Source organism: Branchiostoma lanceolatum, chromosome 2, assembly GCF_035083965.1.
Source record: "Branchiostoma lanceolatum isolate klBraLanc5 chromosome 2, klBraLanc5.hap2, whole genome shotgun sequence".
Classification (NCBI taxonomy): domain Eukaryota; kingdom Metazoa; phylum Chordata; class Leptocardii; order Amphioxiformes; family Branchiostomatidae; genus Branchiostoma; species Branchiostoma lanceolatum.
This window is the reverse complement of record NC_089723.1, coordinates 40137621-40161711: the sequence shown is the minus strand read 5'-3', so window position 1 is coordinate 40161711 and position 24091 is coordinate 40137621. Positions and strand designations below refer to the sequence as shown.

General features: G+C 42.6%; 1 protein-coding gene across 1 annotated transcript in view; it reads right to left on the bottom strand.

Annotated features, from left to right (window-relative positions):
• LOC136427088 (multiple C2 and transmembrane domain-containing protein 1-like) overlaps positions 1–24091 on the bottom strand; it is a 92625-nt gene that overhangs the window by 21519 nt on the left and 47015 nt on the right. The window contains exons 4-6 of the mRNA XM_066415807.1: positions 4400–4511; positions 2267–2489; positions 1657–1765 (exon numbers count right to left, since the gene is read on the bottom strand). Coding sequence (XP_066271904.1) covers positions 1657–1765; positions 2267–2489; positions 4400–4511 — 444 coding nt within the window. The remainder of the gene's footprint in view (positions 1–1656; positions 1766–2266; positions 2490–4399; positions 4512–24091) is intronic.

Below are 24091 nucleotides of genomic sequence, written 5' to 3'. Positions count from 1 at the left end.
CAAACCATACTCTGAATAGACTGTTGAACATACTGTAACAGTTTCACATTCTGTAAAAACCTTTACATGTACCAATACCAGATCCAGACGTACTGCAGAAGTACAGAATGTGCTCCACCATTATACCAACAACAAATCACAACTCATGTTAAAGCCACTTGGCAGTTTATCTAAGCCTCAATGCTTTGCTCACTGCTGGGCATACACCATATTCTGTAGAAACCTAAGCATGTACAGATGGCCTGTTTAACTGACAGTGTATGCTTACTGTTGGGCATACATCTGTAGAAACCTGTACATGTACAGATGGCCTGCTTAACAAACTGCCCACAGATCCAAGCCTCTTTTTCATCATGAATGTTGCCAAAATCCCCCAAACCAGACAAGGACCATTGAGTATGTCTTCTTACTCAAAGGGAAGCAGACTGCCTGGGACAGAGATGGAGAGAGAGCATGTAAGGGTGTTAGCCGTATTAATGTTACACCTGGAAACTTTCATCTGTAATCTGCTACTGCTGAAGGTCGGAATGCTTGAAGTTGATGCTCATCACACCACCCTTACACATGTTAGAGACACAACCTCACCATGTTCATACCTTCAGGAATTCAGATGAATGACCACAAGCAGCACTCAGGGTACAGACTTCAAAACTTAAGGAATCTTGGGGCTCCATATGAATTACACTTATTGTCGTTATCCATTAAAATAGAAAATAAATTCAGATGCAAAGCCTTTTTCCAAAAAGCTACTAGAGGAGGGCTGTGAACAAACTACTGAAATTCTCCACAGTATATTTCCAAGAAGATAAAAAGAAATTTCAGATTTAAACAGGCTTTAAATGAAACAAATGTTGACTGTATAACTCTATTACATGGTGTGCTTAAATAAATTTGTAACTCATATATTCCCAAAATCTGCACCATTCAGCCCTTGGGCTGCAAAAGAGCTTCTTAAGCCATGTTGTCCTAATGTGGAAAATGTACTATTTACACCTGCCGGGTCCCTGCAGTAACTATGAGGATTACAACATTATCTGACGGCCCATCCGTCTTCTTGGCGAGATTTGACAGTCGCCGGCGATAACGACCACTTAGGGATCATCACAAACTGCTCGGCGCTGGAATAATGACATTGTCTCAGGCTTTACTGAACACACAATCGCTATCCTGTGATTGTGAAGGGACTCTGATGAGATTATTAGAATATTATAATTTTGTACACAAGCTTGTGGGAGCCTATTCCCTGCCTACATGTACACAATTGTACACAGAACAGAAAAAAATGAAAAATTGAATGCTTTATTTCCAAGAGCCTTTAACCTGTGGCCTGCTAAGGTAGCCAATTGGTTACTGGGTCAGGCAGCAGGGAGACAGTTAAGACACATGGATGCGTGGGGGCCCTCTTATGATGTATTGTTTGTATATACTGCATACCTGGTAAACCACCTCATGGTGTAACACACCAGGTTTGCACTGAAGAGTACAAGCTGCAAATCTGGACAGATTTATCAACATACAAACATGACACCCTTTAAAGGCTTTAACCTTCTCCCTGCTGCCTACCCTGTAACAAACACAAATTTGGTGCTAAGAATGTTCAGACACATCTAAGACACGTGAGATCCCTTAAGGCACATAACTACGGAAGACACTCACCTCTTCCTTCTCGTCGCTTGTCTTTGGCACCAGAGTGAGGTCCAGGAGAAGGTAGCCCAAGTCTTCTGCAACATGCGGATCCTCCAGATCCACCTTAAACTCTTCTTTCCTGCAGGAAACACAAACACAGTACATCACATGTCATACTCCAGCTGCTGCTAACCTAACCATGAACCCTAACCAACGTGAGGATCCTCCAGATCCACCTTAAACTCTTCTTTCCAGCAGGGAACACAACAACTATCATGATGATCATGATACAACTGCAGCACCCCTAACCCAGAACTCTGATTCCACTTGTCAATCAAACCCACCTGTCAATCAAACCCACCTGTCAATCAAACCCACCTGTCAATCAAACCCACCTGTCAATCAGGAGCGACGCCAGGTCGATGTAGGCCTGACCCATGGGGTCATCCTGCAGCCCCCTGTCAATCAAACCCACCTGTCAATCAAACCCACCTGTCAATCAAACCCACCTGTCAATCAAACCCACCTGTCGATCAGGAGCGACGCCAGGTCGATGTAGGCCTGACCCATGGGGTCATCCTGCAGCCCCCTGTCAATCAAACTCACCTGTCAATCAAACCCACCCATCAATCACACCCACCTGTCAATCAGGAGCGACGCCAGGTCGATGTAGGCCTGACCCATGGGGTCATCCTGCAGCCCCCTGTCGTAGTCGAACACCTTCAGGACGAGCGGCTTCGTCACGTCGTCCACCGGCAGCGAGAAGCTCTCGTCCCAGCGCGGGTTCAGGTTCTTGTACACGATGCGGCTCTTGTACACCTGCTTCCCGTCAAACTTGAACTTCACATAAGGGTCGCTGGTTCCTGGGGAGTGAGGAAAACATTGGAGGTGAAAAGGAGAGGAAAGGAAAGTGATCTCAATCCAGGTTAGCTCAATGTAGAGCTACAAAAAATGTAGTCTTCCACTGGTCGTGCCAGAGAAGACAGACGATATTGTACAATATTTAATAGTATATTAAGTATGTTCATCGGGGAAATTCCCCTAGCTCTTTTCGACAAGCACAATGAACAGTGGACCACGGCTTAACGTCCTGTCCTAAGGACTGCGACCCTTTCCAGTAGCGTGCATGTCGGGAGAGCGACACAGCCGGGATCAAAGTCACAGCTTCTAGTTCCAGAAGCAGGGCCGCTAACATTACTGGAGAACGGACAATGGTGGAAATGGTGACGTGACTGTTCCAGAAAAGTGCTCTTTCACTCCTGATACAATCCATCTAATCTGAACTAACACTGATGAGATATAGTTGAAAATTATTGTTGGTATTTCAGACAGTGATGTAATTGCAGTTTCATGTAAAGACAAAATGTACAACTCCATAAAGTCTATATATGTCGTTGTGGTGTTAAATCCCATGATTCTGTATCATACAAGATGCTCATTGATCAAACACTATCATATAATAGAAACATGCATGAACGTCCTATCTATCTATGACATGAACTCCTGACATAAGGATCCATCTCCACCCACAACAGACATCCCAGTTTACACAACCTTCCTGAAGGCTCCACCAGAAGGGCTGCTGGTGACCTGCCCAACAGCAGGGCAAATTGTCATGTCAGCAATTATACAGAAACCTATATGTGCATCGTTCTGTCAAATTTGTACCTTATCATGTTTAGCAACACCAACGACAACATATCAAATGAGAAAATCTGCAGCCAAGGTCACGGAAAGCAAATCTTCAGTGCAGGGGTCATCAGATTGATGACCCGATCTCACGACCTTTATCACCCTGGGAAGATAAAGGGGGAGGGGGGCGCAACATGCAGTGCACAACCGGACGTGATTATCAATTATAGCAGATGCCTTAAAATAACAACAAAGGCACATAAAACGGGCACATAGATGTTATTTATCTATTGGTTCAGCATGTACATGCCAGGGTTGCCAAACTAGCCGTAGGCTATTACTAAGGACGAACCCATGTGCGGCCATAGGACTGTTGGTTTTGAACCACTCACACCAGGAAGGACCCCTACTCTTTTCGATAAGTGCGGTGGGTTCTTTAACGTGCTTGAGGTGTGACTCTCCTCAAACACGGGACCTCCATTTAACGTCCTATCCGAGGGACGTCCCTAACCAAAGCTAGGTACTCATTTACACCTAAGTGAAGTGAGGAAAGTCGTGTTAAGTGCCTTTCCCAAGGGCACAACATCGGGGCTTATCGGTGCATATCGGTGGTCTCGAGCCCGGGACCTCTCGGTTGTGGGTGAAACACCCTACCGATTGCGCCACACGATGCCACATAGATTGAGTTAAAAACAGGCTAACTTTTTGTTAAGACATGGGAATGGTAGAAAGTCTCGTCATCTATGTAACCATATCGTATCAAGGTGAACCTCAAAGGCAGAAGTCACACGGATGTCTATATAAACTCTGACCAAATTATTAGCCCTGATTTACACACAAGCTTCTGGAGTCGATTTGGGGCTGTGTGTGTGGCGCTTTGTGCTGCTCAAGTGGAGTTTCCCTACTAGAAAACGCTACTTGAGTGGCCTATGGTTCTCCTTGCACAGTCCTCAGTTGACTCCAAGGCCACTCAAAGTCAAAAACAAGTGTTAATCGGACCTTAGTCATGTCTGTACTCGCCACATCAACATGTAAACCCTTTCATATCAATGTGAACTAATCATATAACTCTGTGACACCACCCAGAAGTCTACATAACTATGAACTAGCTCTGTCACATCCCCCAGCAGTCTGAACTCACCACATTTGTCTCTGATCGCGAGCCTCCGGCCTTCCTTCAGCGTGACGTCCAGCGTGAAGAAGTCGTACTTGTGTCTGACACTGCGCGCTGTCGGTCTGGGTATGCTGTCCTCCTGCAACAACAATAACAACAACAATAAACAACAATAACAACAACACAGGACATCACAAACCTAACCCTAACCCTGACACTGTGCGCTGTCGGTCTGGGTATGCTGTCCTCCTGCAACAACAATATCAACAACAATAAACAACAACACAGGACATCACAAATCTAACCCTAACCCTGACACTGTGCGCTGTCGGTCTCGGTACTGTATGCTGTCTGCCTAGAACAACACAGGACAAACAAATATATTAAATCTAATCAGGAATTGGGTTCAGGTTCAAATTGCGTGCTTAGAGATATACTACTTGAATATATATCATGTACATGCATGTCAGGAAATAGATTCCGTACGGAGTCAGATTGGAGGCAGTCAATTTTGCTTAAAGACATACAAAATGTATTTAACTTTTCCAATTCGATTCATGCCTCTTGACATCCAAGAGGACGCACCTATGCATTTTGAAAATTTAAAAGACAGAGATACAACTCCTATTAGGGAAAGCCTTGAAACAGACAGGGGACATTGGGTAGTCAAATGACTCTGACCTCCAAACAAGCATCGCTTATTGTGCAATCAATACCTCACTTAACGAAGTCATCAATTTCTTGCAACAGGCCAGTTTTATTCTTTTCTAAACACCCAAAAAGCCCCTTGCCACTTAAGGGGGCACCCCCTAGTTTATTTTGGGTCTCAATTCGAGTTTGAACACCCCCAAGTCTAGCGACCGTCTCTTCCAGGAAATACTTCTGAGCCAAAACAACTGTGAATGGGAATGAAGGCTATCCCTCTAGCTACAAGAAAACCCGAGTTTCGGTTTCTTCAACCTTTGTAATTTTAGTAAATATAAGAGGGAAAAAGTATTTTTCCGTCAAAAATGAGGCGCAAAATTTGGCATTTTCCCGTGGAACTAAATACATCACAAAATTTTTTGACACGAAAATGACTGTTAGTGTCAGAAAGAGAAAACTCCAAGGTATAATCAAGCCCATTATAAAGAAAATCCTACCACTGTGATTTTCACAATAACCCGACGCGCGAGGTAATGCAACACGGCCAAAAGAACGCAACAAGGTCAATCTGGGTCAAAGGGGCAGTTTACATTCAACGCGTATGGATATCCGGAAATAAGGCTCGGATAGAAACGCAATTTCCACCCAAAACACACCAATTCATACGCTTTTCGGCCATGTTAGTATCTAATGTCAGTTCGAAGCACATTTTGAGAAATGTAAACTCAAACCCAGACCCTCGAAACCCTTTCGTCCCTTTTTTGTCGCGGACTACCATGAACCACTGTCGCATGCACCGTTAAGTATGGAGACACTTTTAGTTAACAAAGATTATACAGTGATGACCAGAGAGATGAGACTAACTATGTATGACAGGTTAGGCCACACCAATCTTACTTCTTGCTTCTTGGAATTTGAAACATGATGCTAGATTAGAACATCAACATGAGAAAAAGTCGGAGGGGACAGTCTGTACCTTGGTACACACAGTTTCAGCGAGTGGCTGAAGTCAGATGCAAGTTTTCCTCCCAGACTTTTATCTTTCCTGATATCCTCTTGCTAAAATTTCATATAAAAACGAGAGAACCAACAAATTAAATTGGTGTGGTCTAAAATATAGACTGTGCGGCACCAACCAGAAATGTGAAATGTATTTGTTTAAAATGTATTTCACATGAGCATGGAGAGTCACTTTAACAGCACTACGCAGTGATCCAACATTATGCAGTTATCCATTAGGGGTTCAGTACACTATGGACGACCTTGCAACATGAGACTGGGTGGCACCAGGAGGAAATTTGCAGATGTGTTTCTGGAGCTTAGAGACTTTTAGAGCAGCTCTAATAGCACGGCTGTGAGGTCTGCACAACCAACAATATGTACATCTCAATAGAGCCATCCATAAATGAATGTTACATTACCATATACACACAGAGGCATTTAGGTCGGAAATCCTCCCAGCCCTGGGACAGTTATACATATTCCACTGTCAGTGTCAATTTGAACACCTACACTTTTTCAGAAAGCCTCCAAAAGATTTGTTCATCAGCACAAGGTCATGTAAATGTATAAGTTCAACTTGGTGAAATTGAGCATGGATGAGTGAGACAATGTCTACTGTTTAACAGTTGTACAAGATGGTTAAAGTTAAGTCTGTTTTGTTAAAGCTGCATATTACAGTTAATATCTTGTTTGTTTATTTGCATCACATGGCTGAAAAACTATGGTTGAACTTGAACAATGAAGCATAACACCAGTTTTGTATAACTACATACAAGCTGCAAAAGATTAGGCTGATAGGCCTCGGTTTGATCCACTCACACCTGGATGAATGAACCCCTAAACTTATCAATAAGAGTGATGGGTTCTTTAACATGCTCATAAGATGTGGCTCTCCTCAAACATAGATATGGGACCTCTGCTTTAGGTTCCATCTTAGATTAGTTCAAGTATGTTGCTTACCAAAGCCCAGTCCTGCCTGGTTAATCGATTAAATTTGAGCCCTTGAACCTCGGGATCTGCAGTCTGCACTTTACCTCCATGTGACCAGATAACAGATGCATGTAACACTTTACCTCCATGTGACCAGATAACAGATGCATGGAACAATTTCCTGTCTTAGGCCACACCAATTTCACTTGTTGGTTCTCAGAGTCAGATCTAAAAAAACATAATGCTGAATTGAAATATTATGTTGAAAAGTGTGGCTGTACCTTGGTACACACAGTTTCAGTTTAGTGAATATACATGTGGTAAGATGCAAGCTTTCCACCCAGTCCTCTGTTTTTGTCTTGACCAGCGAGAAGCTAAACTTTTACTTCAGGAATGTCCGAGAACCGAGGAAATAATTCAGTGAGGCCTGAACTAAACAGGAAAAGGTCAATGCAAGAAAGCTGAGACAGGAATCTGACTGTGATGTGATGATATGGGGGAAATTGTTATATAACGGTGTCCATGCCAAGTGGGGTCGTGTGGCGTAACGGCAGGATGCTTAGCCCAGAACCCAGAGGTCCTAGGTTCGAATCCTGTCAATTGTCACCGATCTTATGCCCTTGGGAAAAGGCACTTTACACACAACTTTCCTCACTCCACCCAGGTGTAAAACTGGGTACCTAACTTTGGTTGGGGAGGTAGGTAAAAGGCAGTGGAAGGAGAGAGATGGGCTCTCCCTTCCAATACAGCGCCCTAGACACAGTGTAAAAACCTAGTGCCCCTACGGCCTCAAGACGGCTATAGGACAACTGTAAACCATTACGAAGTGAACACCATATTTGTCATTCAGCACTCATTTTCCCTGTACTATGATGTATTGAATGGCCTGAATTTCTCTATTTACTGCCATGAATAAAACATTGTCTCCCCTCTATGTCATGAGCTATCGGCACATTCTAGACAGTCACAGTCCGAGCAGTGCAAATCACAGGCTAAGGAAAATCGATCGACATCGAATCACAATTTCAAACCAAACATGACGGCAGGGCAACAATACCATGGTCACAATATTGTCTTCACTTTGTCATAAAAACACTTATTTCTGAGAACATTTTTCTATCCATTGGGACAAATGTTGGGCAAATAAGATTTACTTTAACAGTTCATCCCAACAGATTTTTCTTCATTTGTAAACAAACGCATGCATACACGTATGTTCCGTACATTTTAGATCCTCTTCAAAGACTTACATACGGTATGTTAGTATCATTGTACTACCTGCCCTCTGTAAACCTCAAATAGATTCACTACACAATTTACTATCTCATATACATGTATATAATTCAATATCGTTTGTATTGTCTGCCCTCTGCAAAATACTTTTTTATCGTTAATTACATTGTGTACATTATAAGACAAACATCAAATAGACGTCTTTTGCATTGAAGCAATGAAAGCTTGACTGTACTCGGCTAGTTTAGCATAATGCTCTTACATATGTATCTATTATGTATGTTTAAGTCCTGTGATGTTGTTTATATTTTCTGAATACATGTTTGTTAAATTATATAATAATGTTTCTTTAATTATATGTTCCATGACCTGTACCTAACCCCTCGAGGCATGAATGTACAACAAAGGTCTTCCATCATCACTGGAAACAGTTCCCGGGTATCACCGTCGCCCGCGGTGCATCTGTCTGCACACAAGATAAACAGAGCGGAGAAGGTCACATGCTTCAGTGGGTCATGACAAATTAACGCTGTGATGAGGAGGTTAATTGTGTCATTAACGAGGAAAGACTCATCAAACGGGGGACAATAAACATCTGCAGTCGGTCTGCAGGGCTGTTTGGATGGCAAGGAACTATTTGCAGCTGTTCGCGATGATTTTAACACCATTTTTCAGACTAATGTTGCAAAGGGTGCCAAAATCAATGGACTATCAGTGCAACAAACTCCGATAAAAAAAAAGAATGCATCATTTAAGTAACTTTGACACAAGAATAAGTAAGACACATTGCATGATGTAGACTAATGACCTTAAAGTAAGTGCTGCAGAAATCTTAATAAGTGTGATGTACTGTGCATTAAAAAGTCTAGCTCTAAATGACATGTTATGAGCTCTTACTAACTAATTAAGGATAACGACTACACAGTGCATTAAAAATCTAGGAAGGGGATCAGGACTACAGCTCTATCAGGGTCCTGGATACCGTTTGTAGAATTATGCATAATGCAGATGAACAGTGGATGCAAGAAAACAATCCTCCCTGCCCTTTTTTTCTTGAATCTGTGAAAACCGTCAAAACGTATACTGATACAGAAACCAAGTTCACTTAATTATGTATTGGTGGGATACATGTGACAGTGCGAGAACAACGTCCTCCATATTATAACAGAATTGATGAAACTTGAAGTATTGATTCCTGCCATTGTTCGTGCACAAAACCCACTTATGGGAAAATGGAAAAGAACATGTCTGACCATGATATCAAAGATTGACTTGTCTTTCAGGACGTCTCTCTGTTTTGGAGAGGTTGGGATGAGAGGATCTTAATTACCAAAACCCTTGAACAAGTCAAGTACCCATGATTATACACTCAATCCTTACGAGCCGCTATACTACTGCAGCTTATCTAAAGCTTCGATAAAATCCGTACACAGACTACAAACCTGTACAACTTTCCACCAACAACAAAAACAACAGAGATATCCTCCATCATTATTGATTTACAGTTATGATAATAACCCCCCATAAAAGCCTCACACAGCTACAGCATGCTGAATGTGACGAGGAGAAACGGGAATTCAGGATCACCTACCTGCCGGATCAATGATACGGACAGGGCCATTCTCCCGCGGCACCAGGGAAGGGGCTAAACACAACCCGGATGCATGGTGAACGCAGGACCTGGTATATTCCAACACCCCACTACATGGAGGTATGTTTCACCACTGTTCCATGGTACACGTACTAGGTAAGTCTCAATGCTCCACTACATGTAGGCACGTTTTACACAATCATGTATTCATGTTTCACCATTCCTGCATAGTACATGCATATGTAGGTAGTTGTTTCAATACTCCGGTACATGCAGTTATGTTTCACCACCAGCTGAGAGGTAACGGCATCAGGAGTAACATCCTTCAATTGTCACCAACAACTCGTTACAACTAGACGAGCGCAGGCAACTGTCTGTGTGGTGTACCATCCATTAGGACACATGTAGATCTGAAATGTCCAGTCCTAGACAGTACTGCCTTCCAACATCCCCCTACAAGTACTTGTAGGTATGTTTTAACACCAGCTGAGGTATAACGGCATCCTTCCGACCACTTATAAAAGGTGCAGGCAACAGTCTACCAGAGCCCCAGGCAGATCTGTAGTGCTGTGTCCTGTACAGTACTGCCTTCTAATGCCCCGGGAAATGTAGGTCCGTTTCACCACCAGCTGAGAGTTAATGACACCAAGAGTAACATCCTTCCAACATTCACCACTTACTACAGAATTGGTGCAGGCAACAGTCTACCATAGCCCCGGGCCGATGTGTCCTGTACAGTACTGCCTTCCGATGCCCCAGGAAATGTAGGTCCGTTTCACCACCAGCTGAGAGTTAATGACACCAAGAGTAACATCCTTCCAACATTCACCACTTACTACAGAATTGGTGCAGGCAACAGTCTACCATAGCACCGGGCCGATGTGTCCTGTAGTGATCCGTGGTGCACCGTGCCACCTTCCTCCAGGGCACCACGCCTGGCTCTGGGCTCGCCGGCCGACAAACGCCACCCCGGTAATCAATACTCCTCGCCTCACACACGAAATTATCAATCACCCCTTTCCCCCGTCAGAAACTAGGTCTGAGGTTCCGTTATGGAACGGCGAGGCGCGAACAAGCCGTGATATCAGCGAGACAACAGCGTGCGTAGCTGATAATGTTCACATCATGCGTTGATGGACCAATTGAAATCCAATTTTTCCCCCTAACTACGCTCCATTGATGGCAATAAGTGTTACATCTTGACTGCATACGTGAACAGTTTCATCATGTTGGTGAATTGACATTAGAAGCGTCCCTGAGGGAGGTAAAAGGAAAAAAGGAAAGGAATCTCGAACCAGTTTAGCTCAAATGAACTCAATGAACAGATGAGCTACTCTTCCACTGGTCGTGACAGAGAAGACAGACGCTATATACAGTATTTACAGGTTCAGTGTACCGGGGAAATTCCCCTAGCTCTTTTCGACAAGCACAATGAACAGTGGACCACGGCTTAACGTCCCGTCCTAAGGACTGCGATCTTTAACGGTAGCGTGCATGTCGGGTGAGCGACACAGCCGGGATCGAACCCAGGGCTTCTAGTTCCAGAGGCAAGATCGCTAACCACTGGACTACGCACGCTACCTACCTACCTACTGTAACAGGGCATTGGCTGGTAGGGAGAGAAACTTGGTGGAGAACAAAAAACTCTGATGATCACTTGACTGCATAGTGCTTGTTTGTTTGTCTGTTTGTTTTATTCATTCGCACATATACAAAAAAAACAATAGTGAAATAATTGAAAGTAACTAAAAGAATGTGCAGGAGGAGAAAAGAAGCCAGAAAGGCTTATAAGAAACCATCCTCCATTTAAATGTCAATTATGCTGAAACCATCTTTCAGGTGAATATTCACCAGACGAGTGTACCATATGCATTCAGGCTTATGAACCAACCCAAAATCAATAAGCATGAATAGCATGAACAGTTGAAGATATAGAAAATCTCATGCGATTTGCGCAACTATCCTATAAAGTATAATCTTTTCTGATGGATGTAAGGAAATTGCTACTTTCTGCAACGCAACTATAGCTACTTTGTAATAAATTGTATTCTTCCATGTTTATAGGTTAGAATATTTCTCACTATACTTGGAATGTTTGTATTGTTTGCGATTTATACTATCTACAGTAATAATCTAAAATGTTTTCATGTATCTAATCTACACTGTTTAGCAGCTATGAAAGATGATGTAGAAATACTAGAATACCCAAACGAGCCCTTTTACTTCAACCCGACCGTATCCCACCACAAAACCTACTGCTGATTCTCATTTACGAGTAACCCCGGGTGACCGACAGGCAGAGAAAAGCTGTCAGAAACACTTCTTCATGCTGATAATGGGACAACCTTGAGTCTAACATGTAGATGGCCTGGAGTCTTCTGTGTGCATAATAAACTAAGCTTGAAGAGGTGAATGTGGAACCAATATTGTAAATATTAACCATTTCGACTTCAAGACCTCATCAAATCTGAACGTTTAGATTAGACCAAGTTAAACATTTAAGTATCCTAGCGACAGCACATTGTTATCACAACTAAACTTAAGCTTACATGTTGCATTCATACATTCAGATTGGGGAATAAACTTAAATATATACTCTGGGCACCTAATGCAGCTTTTTAATGGCCTTTTTATGGTTCTGTACATTAAGGCCTAATATCACTTTATTGGTCAGCAACAGACGGACCCACACACAGAAAAATAAAAATGCATAATCCATAATTCTTAAGTTATCAATCATGTATCAAAACAAACCGACCACAACAGGTAAAAGATTCCCCCTTCTGCAAAGGCAATGACCCAGCTTGCTGTAGATGCCTGTATGGACTATTCATAGTAAAGTAATGTCATTCCTATAGTACTGCTGAATTATTTACCAGAATTTGCCCACAAGAGACGACCTTTCTTCCTTTTATGGCCCCGGGAGCTGCTAACGACCTGCACCGTCCCCGCTACCACATCTCTCATGGACAGTAAAGACTTTATACAGCTGCCCTGGTACCAAACATGATCCCTGACACACATGCCCTGTACACAGCCCCCGCTACCACATCTCTCATGGACAGTAAAGACGTTATACAGCTGCCCTGGTACCAAACATGATCCCTGCACATGACACACATGGGCTGTACACAGCCCCCCGCTACCACATCTCTCATGGACAGTAAAGACTTTATACAGCTGCCCTGGTACCAAACATGATCCCTGACACACATGCCCTGTACACAGCCCCCGCTACCACATCTCTCATGGACAGTAAAGACGTTATACAGCTGCCCTGGTACCAAACATGATCCCTGCACATGACAGACATGGGCTGAACATACATGTAGCACACACATGGGGAAACTGAATCCTTATGGCTTTAATTCTTTCCCCAGGAATAAAGAGATTCTTCTAAATGCCAAAAGGTAACTCAAGTTACCACCTGGTTCAAACAATGCCATATGAGTCATAAGTCATAACTACAGCATACAAAAGCACCATGTACATCTACCCTGTGTAATAAACCTATCTACTTCTTCAAATCCCTGAAAGCCATAGAATGTCAACAGTACCCACCAGGGAACTGCACAGTCATGTATTCTTAATGGCCATGACCCTTCACTAGAAATAAAGAGGTTTTTCTGTGAGCTAAAGGGTAACTCATGTTACCACCTGCTTCAAACATTGCTATCTGAGTAAGTCATAACTACAGCATACATAATCTGAGTCATGTACAAGCACACTATGGACATCTGCCCTATGTAATAAACCTACTTTTTCAAATCCCTTACATCCACGGACTGTCGCTAGCACCCACCGGGGAAAACTGAACATGCATTCTTTATGGATCTGATTCTTTCACCACAAATAAAGATACTTTTCTATCACAGTATGAAGCCAAAGGTGACTCAAGCTAATGTTTAAACCATGCTATCTGAGTTTACTTTGTGATAACTGTAACACAAGAAACCATTCTGGCTTTGTCAGTATTGGCTACAAAACAGGTCGATGTTGCAGGAATAGAATGTGGAACGATTACTCTGTGAACTATCAATATACGCTACATGGTCACATTGGGACTATTCCATTCCATCTGTCTAAGGAGAGGCCGACGTGCAGCAGTGTTGTTGTGCTGCTACTGTAACAGGAACTGTAAAATTATCTTAAGTTCACTGCGGTTAAATTTCACAGCAATGGGAACATGAAGGGTTTTTGGTACCCTTGAGTTCACACGTAATGATACAACATATATAATGTACCATGGAAGCAAGCACTGGAGTCCATCCATTTATTGCCAGAAAGCTCTATCGCCATCATTTGTCATTTCATCCACATCCATGCTTTAATCTGCATGTGTTCTACATTCCTGACCACCCTCCACCCCCACCAGCAGACCCAGGCATTCCTGCCCACCCCCACCCCCACCAGCAGACCCAGGCATTCCTGCCCACCCCCACCCCCACCAGCAGACCCAGGCATTCCTGCCCACCCCCACCCCCACCAGCAGACCCAGGCATTCCTGCCCACCCCCACCCCCACCAGCAGACCCAGGCATTCCTGCCCACCCCCCACCCCCACCAGCAGACCCAGGCATTCCTGCCCACCCCCACCCCCACCAGCAGACCCAGGCATTCCTGCCCACCCCCACCCCCACCAGCAGACCCAGGCATTCCTGCCCACCCCCCACCCCCACCAGCAGACCCAGGCATTCCTGCCCACCCCCCACCCCCACCAGCAGACCCAGGCATTCCTGCCCACCCTCCACTTACCACCAGCAGTCCTCAGCTTGACCATGCCACAACTTGATGGGTCAATTTCCACTGAACATGAGCACAGAAATGCCGTTCAGTACCGAGGACAGCACGGCACAACTGGACCATCACAGAAAGGTCGATGACTTGCAGTCAAACTACTAAGTGAGACCAAATTCAAAAATGACACACTGGATATGGACACAGGAATGCCTTTCAGCACCGAGGCCAGGACAGCACAACTGAATTAGCACTGTCAGCTTGATTGGTTTTAAGGAGCGGGAGCAGTCAAAGGTCCACATTTCCATCTTACAAACCGAATGTGGGTCAGGAATGCCAGTCAGCACTAAGGACAGGACACAGGGAGGACAACTTGTAAAGGTGTTGATACACCTGTTTTGTCCTCCCTTCCACTTGTTTTTGCATGTGGTAAATTCAAATAAAGAAATAAAGAAATAAATAAAGGGGTTGTTTGACAAGTAAATACAGGAGACACAAGTAATCCACATGTCCATGCAATCAGTCTGGAAAACTTTCATTTGACAAACTTGTCAGTTCTGAACAATTTGCAGCACTGCCTATGACACTATTGACAGAACTTGATGCATCACATCTTCTTATCATTCACAGCGAGAGGCTTCGACCCTTCTTAAGACAGCTTCAAGCTGCCGGTAAATGGGAGACAAGATAAGTCTCCCCTCCCGACAGACCACTTTCACTATCACTTTGAGATGTCTTAACCCACCAGGTATCCGATATCCTTCTGTCTGCAACACTCATCGTCATGGCGATCGGAGTTCCACACTAACTGCATGCCGAATGTCACAGAAATCTGTCGTTCCTTTCTTCCGCTATCCTTGTTTGTCCATGTCTGTACATGTAATCAGTATGATAAATTATACATTGTCACATCTTTATGCACTGCTGCCCATCTTCATAACATCTTGAATTGTGCTGCATCGCTCATCTCCATGGTGATCTTACACCTGGTCCAGCCTTCTCGTTTCATTTGTCATTTCCTCCAAATCTGAAACAACCCAGTAGATGTCAATCTGCATTTGGTCTACATTCCTATCCACGGCCTCAAACTATTCCTAAGTCCTGACTAGCAGCACTAAGAAACTTCAACCCTTCTTAAGCAGGTAAGTACAGGCCACTTTCACTTTTACTTTCACTTCCAGACGTCTTAACCCACCAGGTCTCCGATACCCTCCTGTCAGCATCACTCTGTGCCTCATCTTTTCAGCTGTCTCCACGCTATCTACAGGGAGATTGGTACCACTATGGAGTCAGTAACTAGTCACCGAGGAGCTGGGATTGCATTACTGTGTCTGTCCTGCCAGGAAAGCTACGAGTCTTCCTCTTAGTATGTAGAGTATTAGCTAGCCCTCCTGTTGCAGGGGATGCCCAAAGGAAGCCCTGTATCTCTGGTATACGGTAGCTAAAATCCTGCTTCCCACGCTATCTGCAGGGAGATCGGTACCACTATGGAGTCAGTAACTAGTCACGGAGGAGCTGGGATTGCATTACTGTGTCTGTCCTGCCAGGAAAGCTACGAGTCTTCTTCCTGCACACCTGACCCCGGGTGAACCCGTCATTCCTGCACTACAGACAAGAATCTCCCCGTGATAATTTAATAAGGTATTGAAAGATGGAGTAGATAAAGGACAGTTGCACAAGTTTATTACTTCTAAGGAACTGAAATTTACCGGAACTGAAATTTACAGTAAGAATGAAAAATTATCATCTCTTCTGAAACCCAGCACTGAGTTAGCTGTGGCTCTCCTCAAACACGACATCTGCATTTAACATCCCATCTAGATACTCATTTGAAAAATTGTGAAAAGTGGCTTTCCCAAGGGAACATCGTCAATGGGCCATGTCATGGTTCGAACCCAGGACCTCAGCAGTCTGGGCCAAACACCCTGCCATTACGCCACGTGACGCCACGCCCTTATGAGATGTGTGACCAAGGTCATGTAAGGTTCCTCCGGGGAATAATAATGTTCTGAGCTTAACACATGCTTTACTCACCTCGAGTTCAACTGCAAAATCAATACACATGTAATTAAAAAGATTTGTCTTCACCTTATTTACATATCGATTCATAGTTTCCGTTTTCAAACCCGGAGATCTACAAATCTCGTCCAGTCCTGAAGAAAGGTGTTGAGATGCTGTCTAGAACATCTGTCCGCTACCAAATCTTATCCAGTTGCTTGAGTAACTGTTTTCTTGGTAATTACCATGATTTAAATGTGTTGCTATACACAGGTCTGTGGCACAGATTAGGAGACTCAAAATTTAAAGTCAGCATGAGCTGATGTTAGCGGAATATCTGCTTTTAGTACAAGTATTTCATGAATAAAGCAGATAAAAGCGATGTCAGCTACGCTGAACCGTATCCCATGAACGTTGTGAACCGACTGGAAACAGAGATGGCTTGTCAACATAAGACAAAGGTTAAGGGAATATCTGATTATTTCATGAATAAAACAAACAAAGGTGATGTGAGCTAGCCTGAACCACATCCGATCAATGCTGTGAACTTTCCCCCGACAGCGGGAAACAGAGATGACTTGTCAGGATGGGATACTGTGGGCAGCATTCCGGGAGGGCTGCATATCCCCACTATTGTCAGCTTTCTCTTTTATCATCCTAGTATCCTCAGAGGAAGTAGACAAGTCATCAATCCCCTTTCTCATGCAAAGGTATCATTTATCATGGATCAGGGTGCCATGAGATACAAGTAGACATGACTGGGTACATTGTGACAACTCAGTGTTACAGGAGACAAGCAGACCAGTTTATGTGCATGTTCAAGCCTTAACAAGTATATCTCTTAAACCAAGAAGCAACACTCAGGATTAATGCATTAGAGAGATTTAGAAACACAATAAAAGCAAAAGCTGCCATATTGATATCTAGACGGGTGAACTAATTATTTGGATAACCAATCTGCATATCTCAACTACTGTTACTGTTAGCTTTCTCTTTCACTGCAGCATAATATCCTCAAAGGAAGTAACAAGTCCTCCCTTTTCTCATGTGAACGTATCATTTATCAAGGCATCAGGGTGAAGGCTGTACAACTGTTAAGAAAAGCTGTATTGAAAAAGGGCTTATGTGCAAGTTTATGCCTTTAGTTAATAAATCAACTCAAACAAAGCCACGCTGCGATACTCAGTGGAGGATGACAAAAAAAGAAAGTCTTTTAAAACCAAGGATAACACCGAGTCTCAGAAATGATGCACAAGAAACAAGAAAGCACAAGCAGCCTTATGGATCTCAGGACAGATGAACGGATTAGCTGTATAATCAACCAGCTAATCAATCAGCCAACAGGTACAAACACAGGCTGAGTGTATATCTATACTATTGTTGCTGTCAGCTTCCTCTTTCATTGCAGCCCAATATCCTCCAAGGAAGTCCCAAGTCCTCCCTTTTCTCATGTACAGTATCAATCATTTATCACGGCATCAGGGTGTACGCTGTACAACTGCTACAGGAGAAAGCAGTATTGAAAAAGGGTTTATGTGCAAGTTTATGCCTTAATAAATCATCTCAGACTGCAGCAAAGCCGCACTGCGATACTACATTGTAGCTACTTTAAAAGGCTCCATGCTTCACCTCAATGGAGGATGACAGAAGAAGAAGAAAATCTCTTAAAAGCAAGGATAGTCTCAGAAATGCTGCATCAGACACACAGCAGAGCAGAAGCAGCCTTAATATCGATCTGCAGACAGTTGAACTAATCAGTGAGGTAACCAATCAGCACCGGGATATAGAGGCTGTGGAGATAAGGATTGTACCGTAGAAATTTTTGCTGTGGTTTTATTTTCTGGTAGTTTTCACTGCAAAATCACGACACTGCAAATGTGTGTCTTTGTGCAACCTCTTTTAGACTCAAAATGAAAGCCTTACAAAGATAACTGAATTTACAGTATTTCCCAATCATGAATGCTGTAAGGTCTGGGATTAGGCAGAACGACCTTGTGCAGTGTACCATGATTGACAACTAAGTGCAGAGCAGAAACCCTGCTGCTGAGAATATCACATCTTCACAAGACGGTTCCCTCGCTCACCCTTCCCCCTCTCTATAACACTACATGTAGGTGGACCACTGCTACAACTGGCAAAACTCCGATCCAGTTCTATTTCACTCTCTCTGAATATCTGCCTCTGAGACAGATAACCACACATTTCCCCCGAACTTTGGTTCTGCCACAACTGCCTCCAGTAAAACATGATAAAACAGCCCCCTTGCCCCTTCCCCTACCTGGCAGTCAGCCACCTGCACGAAGGGTCATGAAGGGTCATGAAGGGTCATGAAGGGTCATGAAGGGTCATGAAGGGTCATGAAGGGTCATGAAGGGTCATGAAGGGTCATGAAGGGTCATGTAGTGCATGACTGCCAAGTGGCAGATCTCTGGAAATGCAGTTTAAACTCACATCACTCTCTGAGAATACATGTCTCCAAGACAGACCACATCCTACCCTGTACTCCCATTCTCTCATACTCAGCACATTCTTCAACTGAAACAGTTCCAGGTTTCTGTGACGGGGGCTCATATAATATATCATCAGCTTTTCCCTATAACTACACATTTCATCTTGCATGGCTCACAGGTTTCCGACCATTACTTTTCATTTTTGATTTTTAAAACTGTTGAAACCAATAATGGTTAATCTCATTTTTTGGGGAAAGCTACTGCACAAAATCATCTTCAAGACTCCAGTTCTCCCAGCAGAAGAAATGTTGAATGAACAGATTGTGTTACCTGCTAAGGCAGGGCTCGAAATTCAGTTTCGGAAATTTTTGGGTGCACCACATAAAATAAAGTAGAATGTAACTATTGTAAGCAAAACCTAATGACAAACCTTACTGTTCCTCTTCATGCACTTTTGGCACCCGATCTCGGCACGCAGTTTTGAAGCTTTCAAAATCGAAATTAACACAAATGCTAACATCAAAACCTTAAACAAGTACTACAACAAAGATTTTATTATTTTCTTACACTTAGATGTCAAGAATATGCTGTCTACTAGTGTGCAGTGATACCTTTACACATTAAACCATAGGAAAATACTTGGGTGCACCAGTGCACCCACAGTAAAAAAATTAGGTGCACAGCTCCAAAATTGGGTGCACTGGGTGCACATGCACCAAGTATTTCGAGCCCTGTAAGGTAATATGATTGTTTTACGACAGAACAGAATCACACGTTATAACATATAAGCACAACATAACTGGATCAGTTCTACGGGGTTGATGACAGTAAGTCACACAGCATCAGGTCAAATCCAAACATAGCAGACTTGATTTGTTTGTTTGTTTGTTTGTTTGTTTGTTTATTTTATTTTACCAGGGGAGTCATATCGCCAGCTGGCGTTTTTCAATGAGCCCTGGGGGGGAAATCCCCAAACAAATTTCTTTACATAAAATAACAAGTAACAATACATAATGTGAAGTAAAATTGATATGAAACCAAAGTAACTTAGATAACATATCAAACAAAACATAATATTACCAAATATATAAATTAACATCATATACTAGTGACAAAATATAATGGAATAAAATGAAATGAAATGATACGGGAACAGGAATGCCTGTCAGCACCAAGGGCAGGACCAAACAACTGAATTAGTACTGTGAGGTTGATGTTTTTGTTTTAGTTTTTTTTTGGGAGGGAGCAGTCACAGTAGCAAGTGAGATCAAATGTCCCCATTCTCACCTTTAGAACTGAACATGGTCAATGGAAAAGAATTCAGCACCAAAGAGAGAACAGCACAACTGAACCATCATGCTGAGGTTGATGACTAGCAGTCACACAGAATAAAGTGAGATCAAATTCAAAAATTACACATTGATATGGGCAGAGGAATGCCATTCTGCACCAAAGACAGGACACAATTGAATCTGCAGTATGAGGTTGATGTTTCTCTGGAGAGTCACAGTAGCAAGCGAGATCAGATGACCACATTTTCATCTTAAACACTGGAAACAGTCAATGGAACAACAATCAGCACCAAGGACAGAACAGCACAACTGAGTCAGCACTGTGAGGTGAGGTTGATGGGGGTGTGGGGGTCTTTTTCCGTCACACTAGCAAGCGAGATCAATGACCACATTTTCAACACTAAGAAGAGTCAATGAAACAACAATCAGCACCAAGGACAGCACAACCAGGGCTCGAAATTCATATTTGGAAATAGGTGCACTGGTGCACCCAACTCAAAAAATTGGGTGCACAGAAAGAATTTTGGGTGCACCAGATAAAATAAAGTTGAATGTTCTTCAGAACATAATTACAAGTTTAACGCTGCTGCCTTTCTTAAGAACTTCAATCTGTACTTCTATAGCTAACTTTAAAATTTCAATCAAATAATGCATTAAATAAAGTACAGCAAAAAGTTATCATGCTGTTTTTGATACTTACATTTCAAGAATATTCTGTATACTAGTGTACAATAGTACCTTAACCCTATAGCATACAAAAATACATAGGTGCACCAGTGCACCCACAGTCAAAAATTAGGTGCACAGCTCCAAAATTGGGTGCACTGGGTGCACATGCACCCACTATTTCAAGCCCTGACAACTGAATCTGCACTGTGAGGTTGATAGATTTTTGCAGAGGCGAGCAGTTGCACAAGCTAACCCCACACTTTCTATGGACAAAGGAGGGCCATTCAGCACCTAGGACAGAACATGGTGGTTGTTGAATAGAAGCACATACACAAGTCAAGCAGAGGCAACTCCATACTTTCCATACAATCAGCCAAAAACATTTCAACTGGCTGACTTGTCACTCGTGTACTCACTAATGGAGTCCTTTTACCAATAAACCAATAAACCAATAAGTTTGCAACAATCTATGATTTCTTGACTTGAAGGCATTTAATAACAAAAAGTAAACATCTGATAAACGTTATATATAAGTTATAACGTCTCCAAATCAATGGGAAATTCAATACAATATCATTGTGAGTAGCTGTAATCTTCGTATCTAGAATTTGATTTGTTGCTCTAATCCTTGAATTTAGTTGAGGACAGATCTAGAGATATGAAAACTGAGTACAGAAAGTGCCGTAACAAATGGACCAAGCTTCCATCAATACTTCATGGCCCGCGGCTACAATAAAAGGCTCTGTTATCGAACAATCTACGGTGACTTTGAAGTATTCTCCTCCGTAGCAGCCAATTTTGTTGTCGCCTTGGGCTGGGACTGCAGCAGTCATAACAGACTATCAGGGGGAGTACACTGGTTTACAGGTAGGGAAAAATCAATGATTCTAAATCTGGTAAAGATGTACATGGCATCTTTCCACCATTTTTTTATCCTGTAACATCACAAAACTAGTGACGAGCATTTATCAGGACTTCAATCATGTAATCTCTATCTTTGAAACTTTCCAAATCTTATCCAGTTGCTTGTAACTGCTGCCTTGCAAATCTCTCTATCTTTGTTATATATATATTTTTGGGGGGCCTGTAGCAGCCTGCACTCTGGTTTGTGCCTCTTTTGGACAAAGAAAGGTTCAAATAAACAAATACAAACACAGCTGCATACATACATCGCCAAGGCTGTTATGCTACATAATGGCAAGAAAAGAAATACAAATGACTGAAGCATTAAACTCCTCTACTTCATGTTGAAAAACTGGAATCCATTGAAAAGTCGGATGTGCCTAACGGACCTAAAGGCCATTGTTGGCTGTGTCACTGATGGATTATCGTGTCTTGTTCAGGAATAAGAAAACTGATTGAAAACTGGGGCAGATGTTTCGGATGAAGAGTCAACTTGGTAAAGAATATAAAACTTCTGTTTCATCCCAAAGCTGTGAAGTGTTATCTGCAGAGGTACTGGCATATACTGTGCCTGCGCATACATCACACGCTTGAACATACACAAAAAATACCAGCAACTTATAATGAACAAATTTATCTTCAATGTGGACATACCGCCATACGTTATTACATGTAGGTTTGGGGCCTGCCAGTTGTACTTCAATCTAAATGGGTGAACATTCAACTTTAAATCTATTATGTACCAAACTTCAATGTATAGATATCAGCTTTTTAAGACAGAATTACAATTCAAAGCCTTACTTCACTCCATCCATAAAATGATGCCATAAACCGGAGTCCCTGTAAACCTGAACAGACAATAGAATTTGAATTTCCCTCAGGTTCAAGAAGTAAAATGTATCTCACACGGAACCGAGAATTACTGACATCTTTAGAAGAACATTATCCCACTGATTACATGCTTGTAAAACCTCACAGAGGAATATGGATACATGTACAATGTTTTTCTGTATACACAAGAAGGCATGATGCTTAGTGCAGCAGCACAGCAAGTATAGCAGAAAGCAGAAATTACAAGAAGTTGATGCCACAAGGCTCAGGGAGGACCTCAAGCAGTTCAACCATGTACTGAAGGGTTTGGATGTTTACAAAACAAACTAATTTATTGAGCATTTTCTCTTGATATTTTCTTCATGCACACATGTATGACATTGTCTGTTCTTTACTTTCCAATAGCGGCTTGTTTCATGACAATTGTGACGAGGATGAGGAAATATGACACAAGAGCTCCCAAACAATGCTCTTTCTGCTGAGCTACATGTACAAATGTATACCTTCATGTCTTACTTTTTCATCATCATCATATCGGGCAGCTTGCCCAGACTAGGGTTGCTCTTTCCCTCCAGGCAACACGGTCCGCCATAAGTTGGTCTAGATGTTCAGACCTCGCTCCTACATCCCCAGCAAGTTGGTCTATGTAGGTCCTTCGGGGTCGCCCGACAGAGGAATGCCCATGAGTTGGCGCCCAGAGTAGGAGTTCGCTTACTAGCTCTTCTTTAGCTTTACTTTTTAATAAAATCAATGGAAGCAAAAGCATGAAAGTTCTTGTATGTAGATTGAAACGGTTCCATCATAATAAAAATGGCACTGTTACAGTGCATTTGAAAGTACTCATTTTCATAAGATAGATTCCAATGAGAGGAGTATTAGTACAGTATCAATTAATAAGCCACGTATATTTTCTGACTGAAAAGGCCAACAAAGGTTCATAATGCATCTACATCTTGCGGGAATCAGTTAATTTACTCAAAACAGAGCAACAGTTGTATAACATACCTTTCAAATATTGCAATCTGTAACTTGTATCAGCATTTTTCTGATCATCAAATATTCACTGGTCAAGATTTCTGACATGAGCAAATCTGTGACTTGTTCATGAATGCACTGAGTAGTTGCTGACAGAGCCTAACATAAGCTGACTTAGCAGATTACTGTTCAAACACCACACACCTCCTACCCAACATCTAACGGATTAACCACAGGATTTATTCTCCAGGAACCCCAGCAGCAGGTTTAACCCTTAATGGCTGCTGGGCAGGCTTAAGGACTGCTGAACCCTGACCTCGAGCTGTTAAAGTCTGACCTCAGCAGTTAAAGTGTCTAACATGTCACACTGGTCACTGCTGAGTGTGCTGGATTCATGTTAATGTGATCATTACTGAGCAGGGATGGAAATACTGGGTCCATATGTACGTTTGTGCACCTAACAT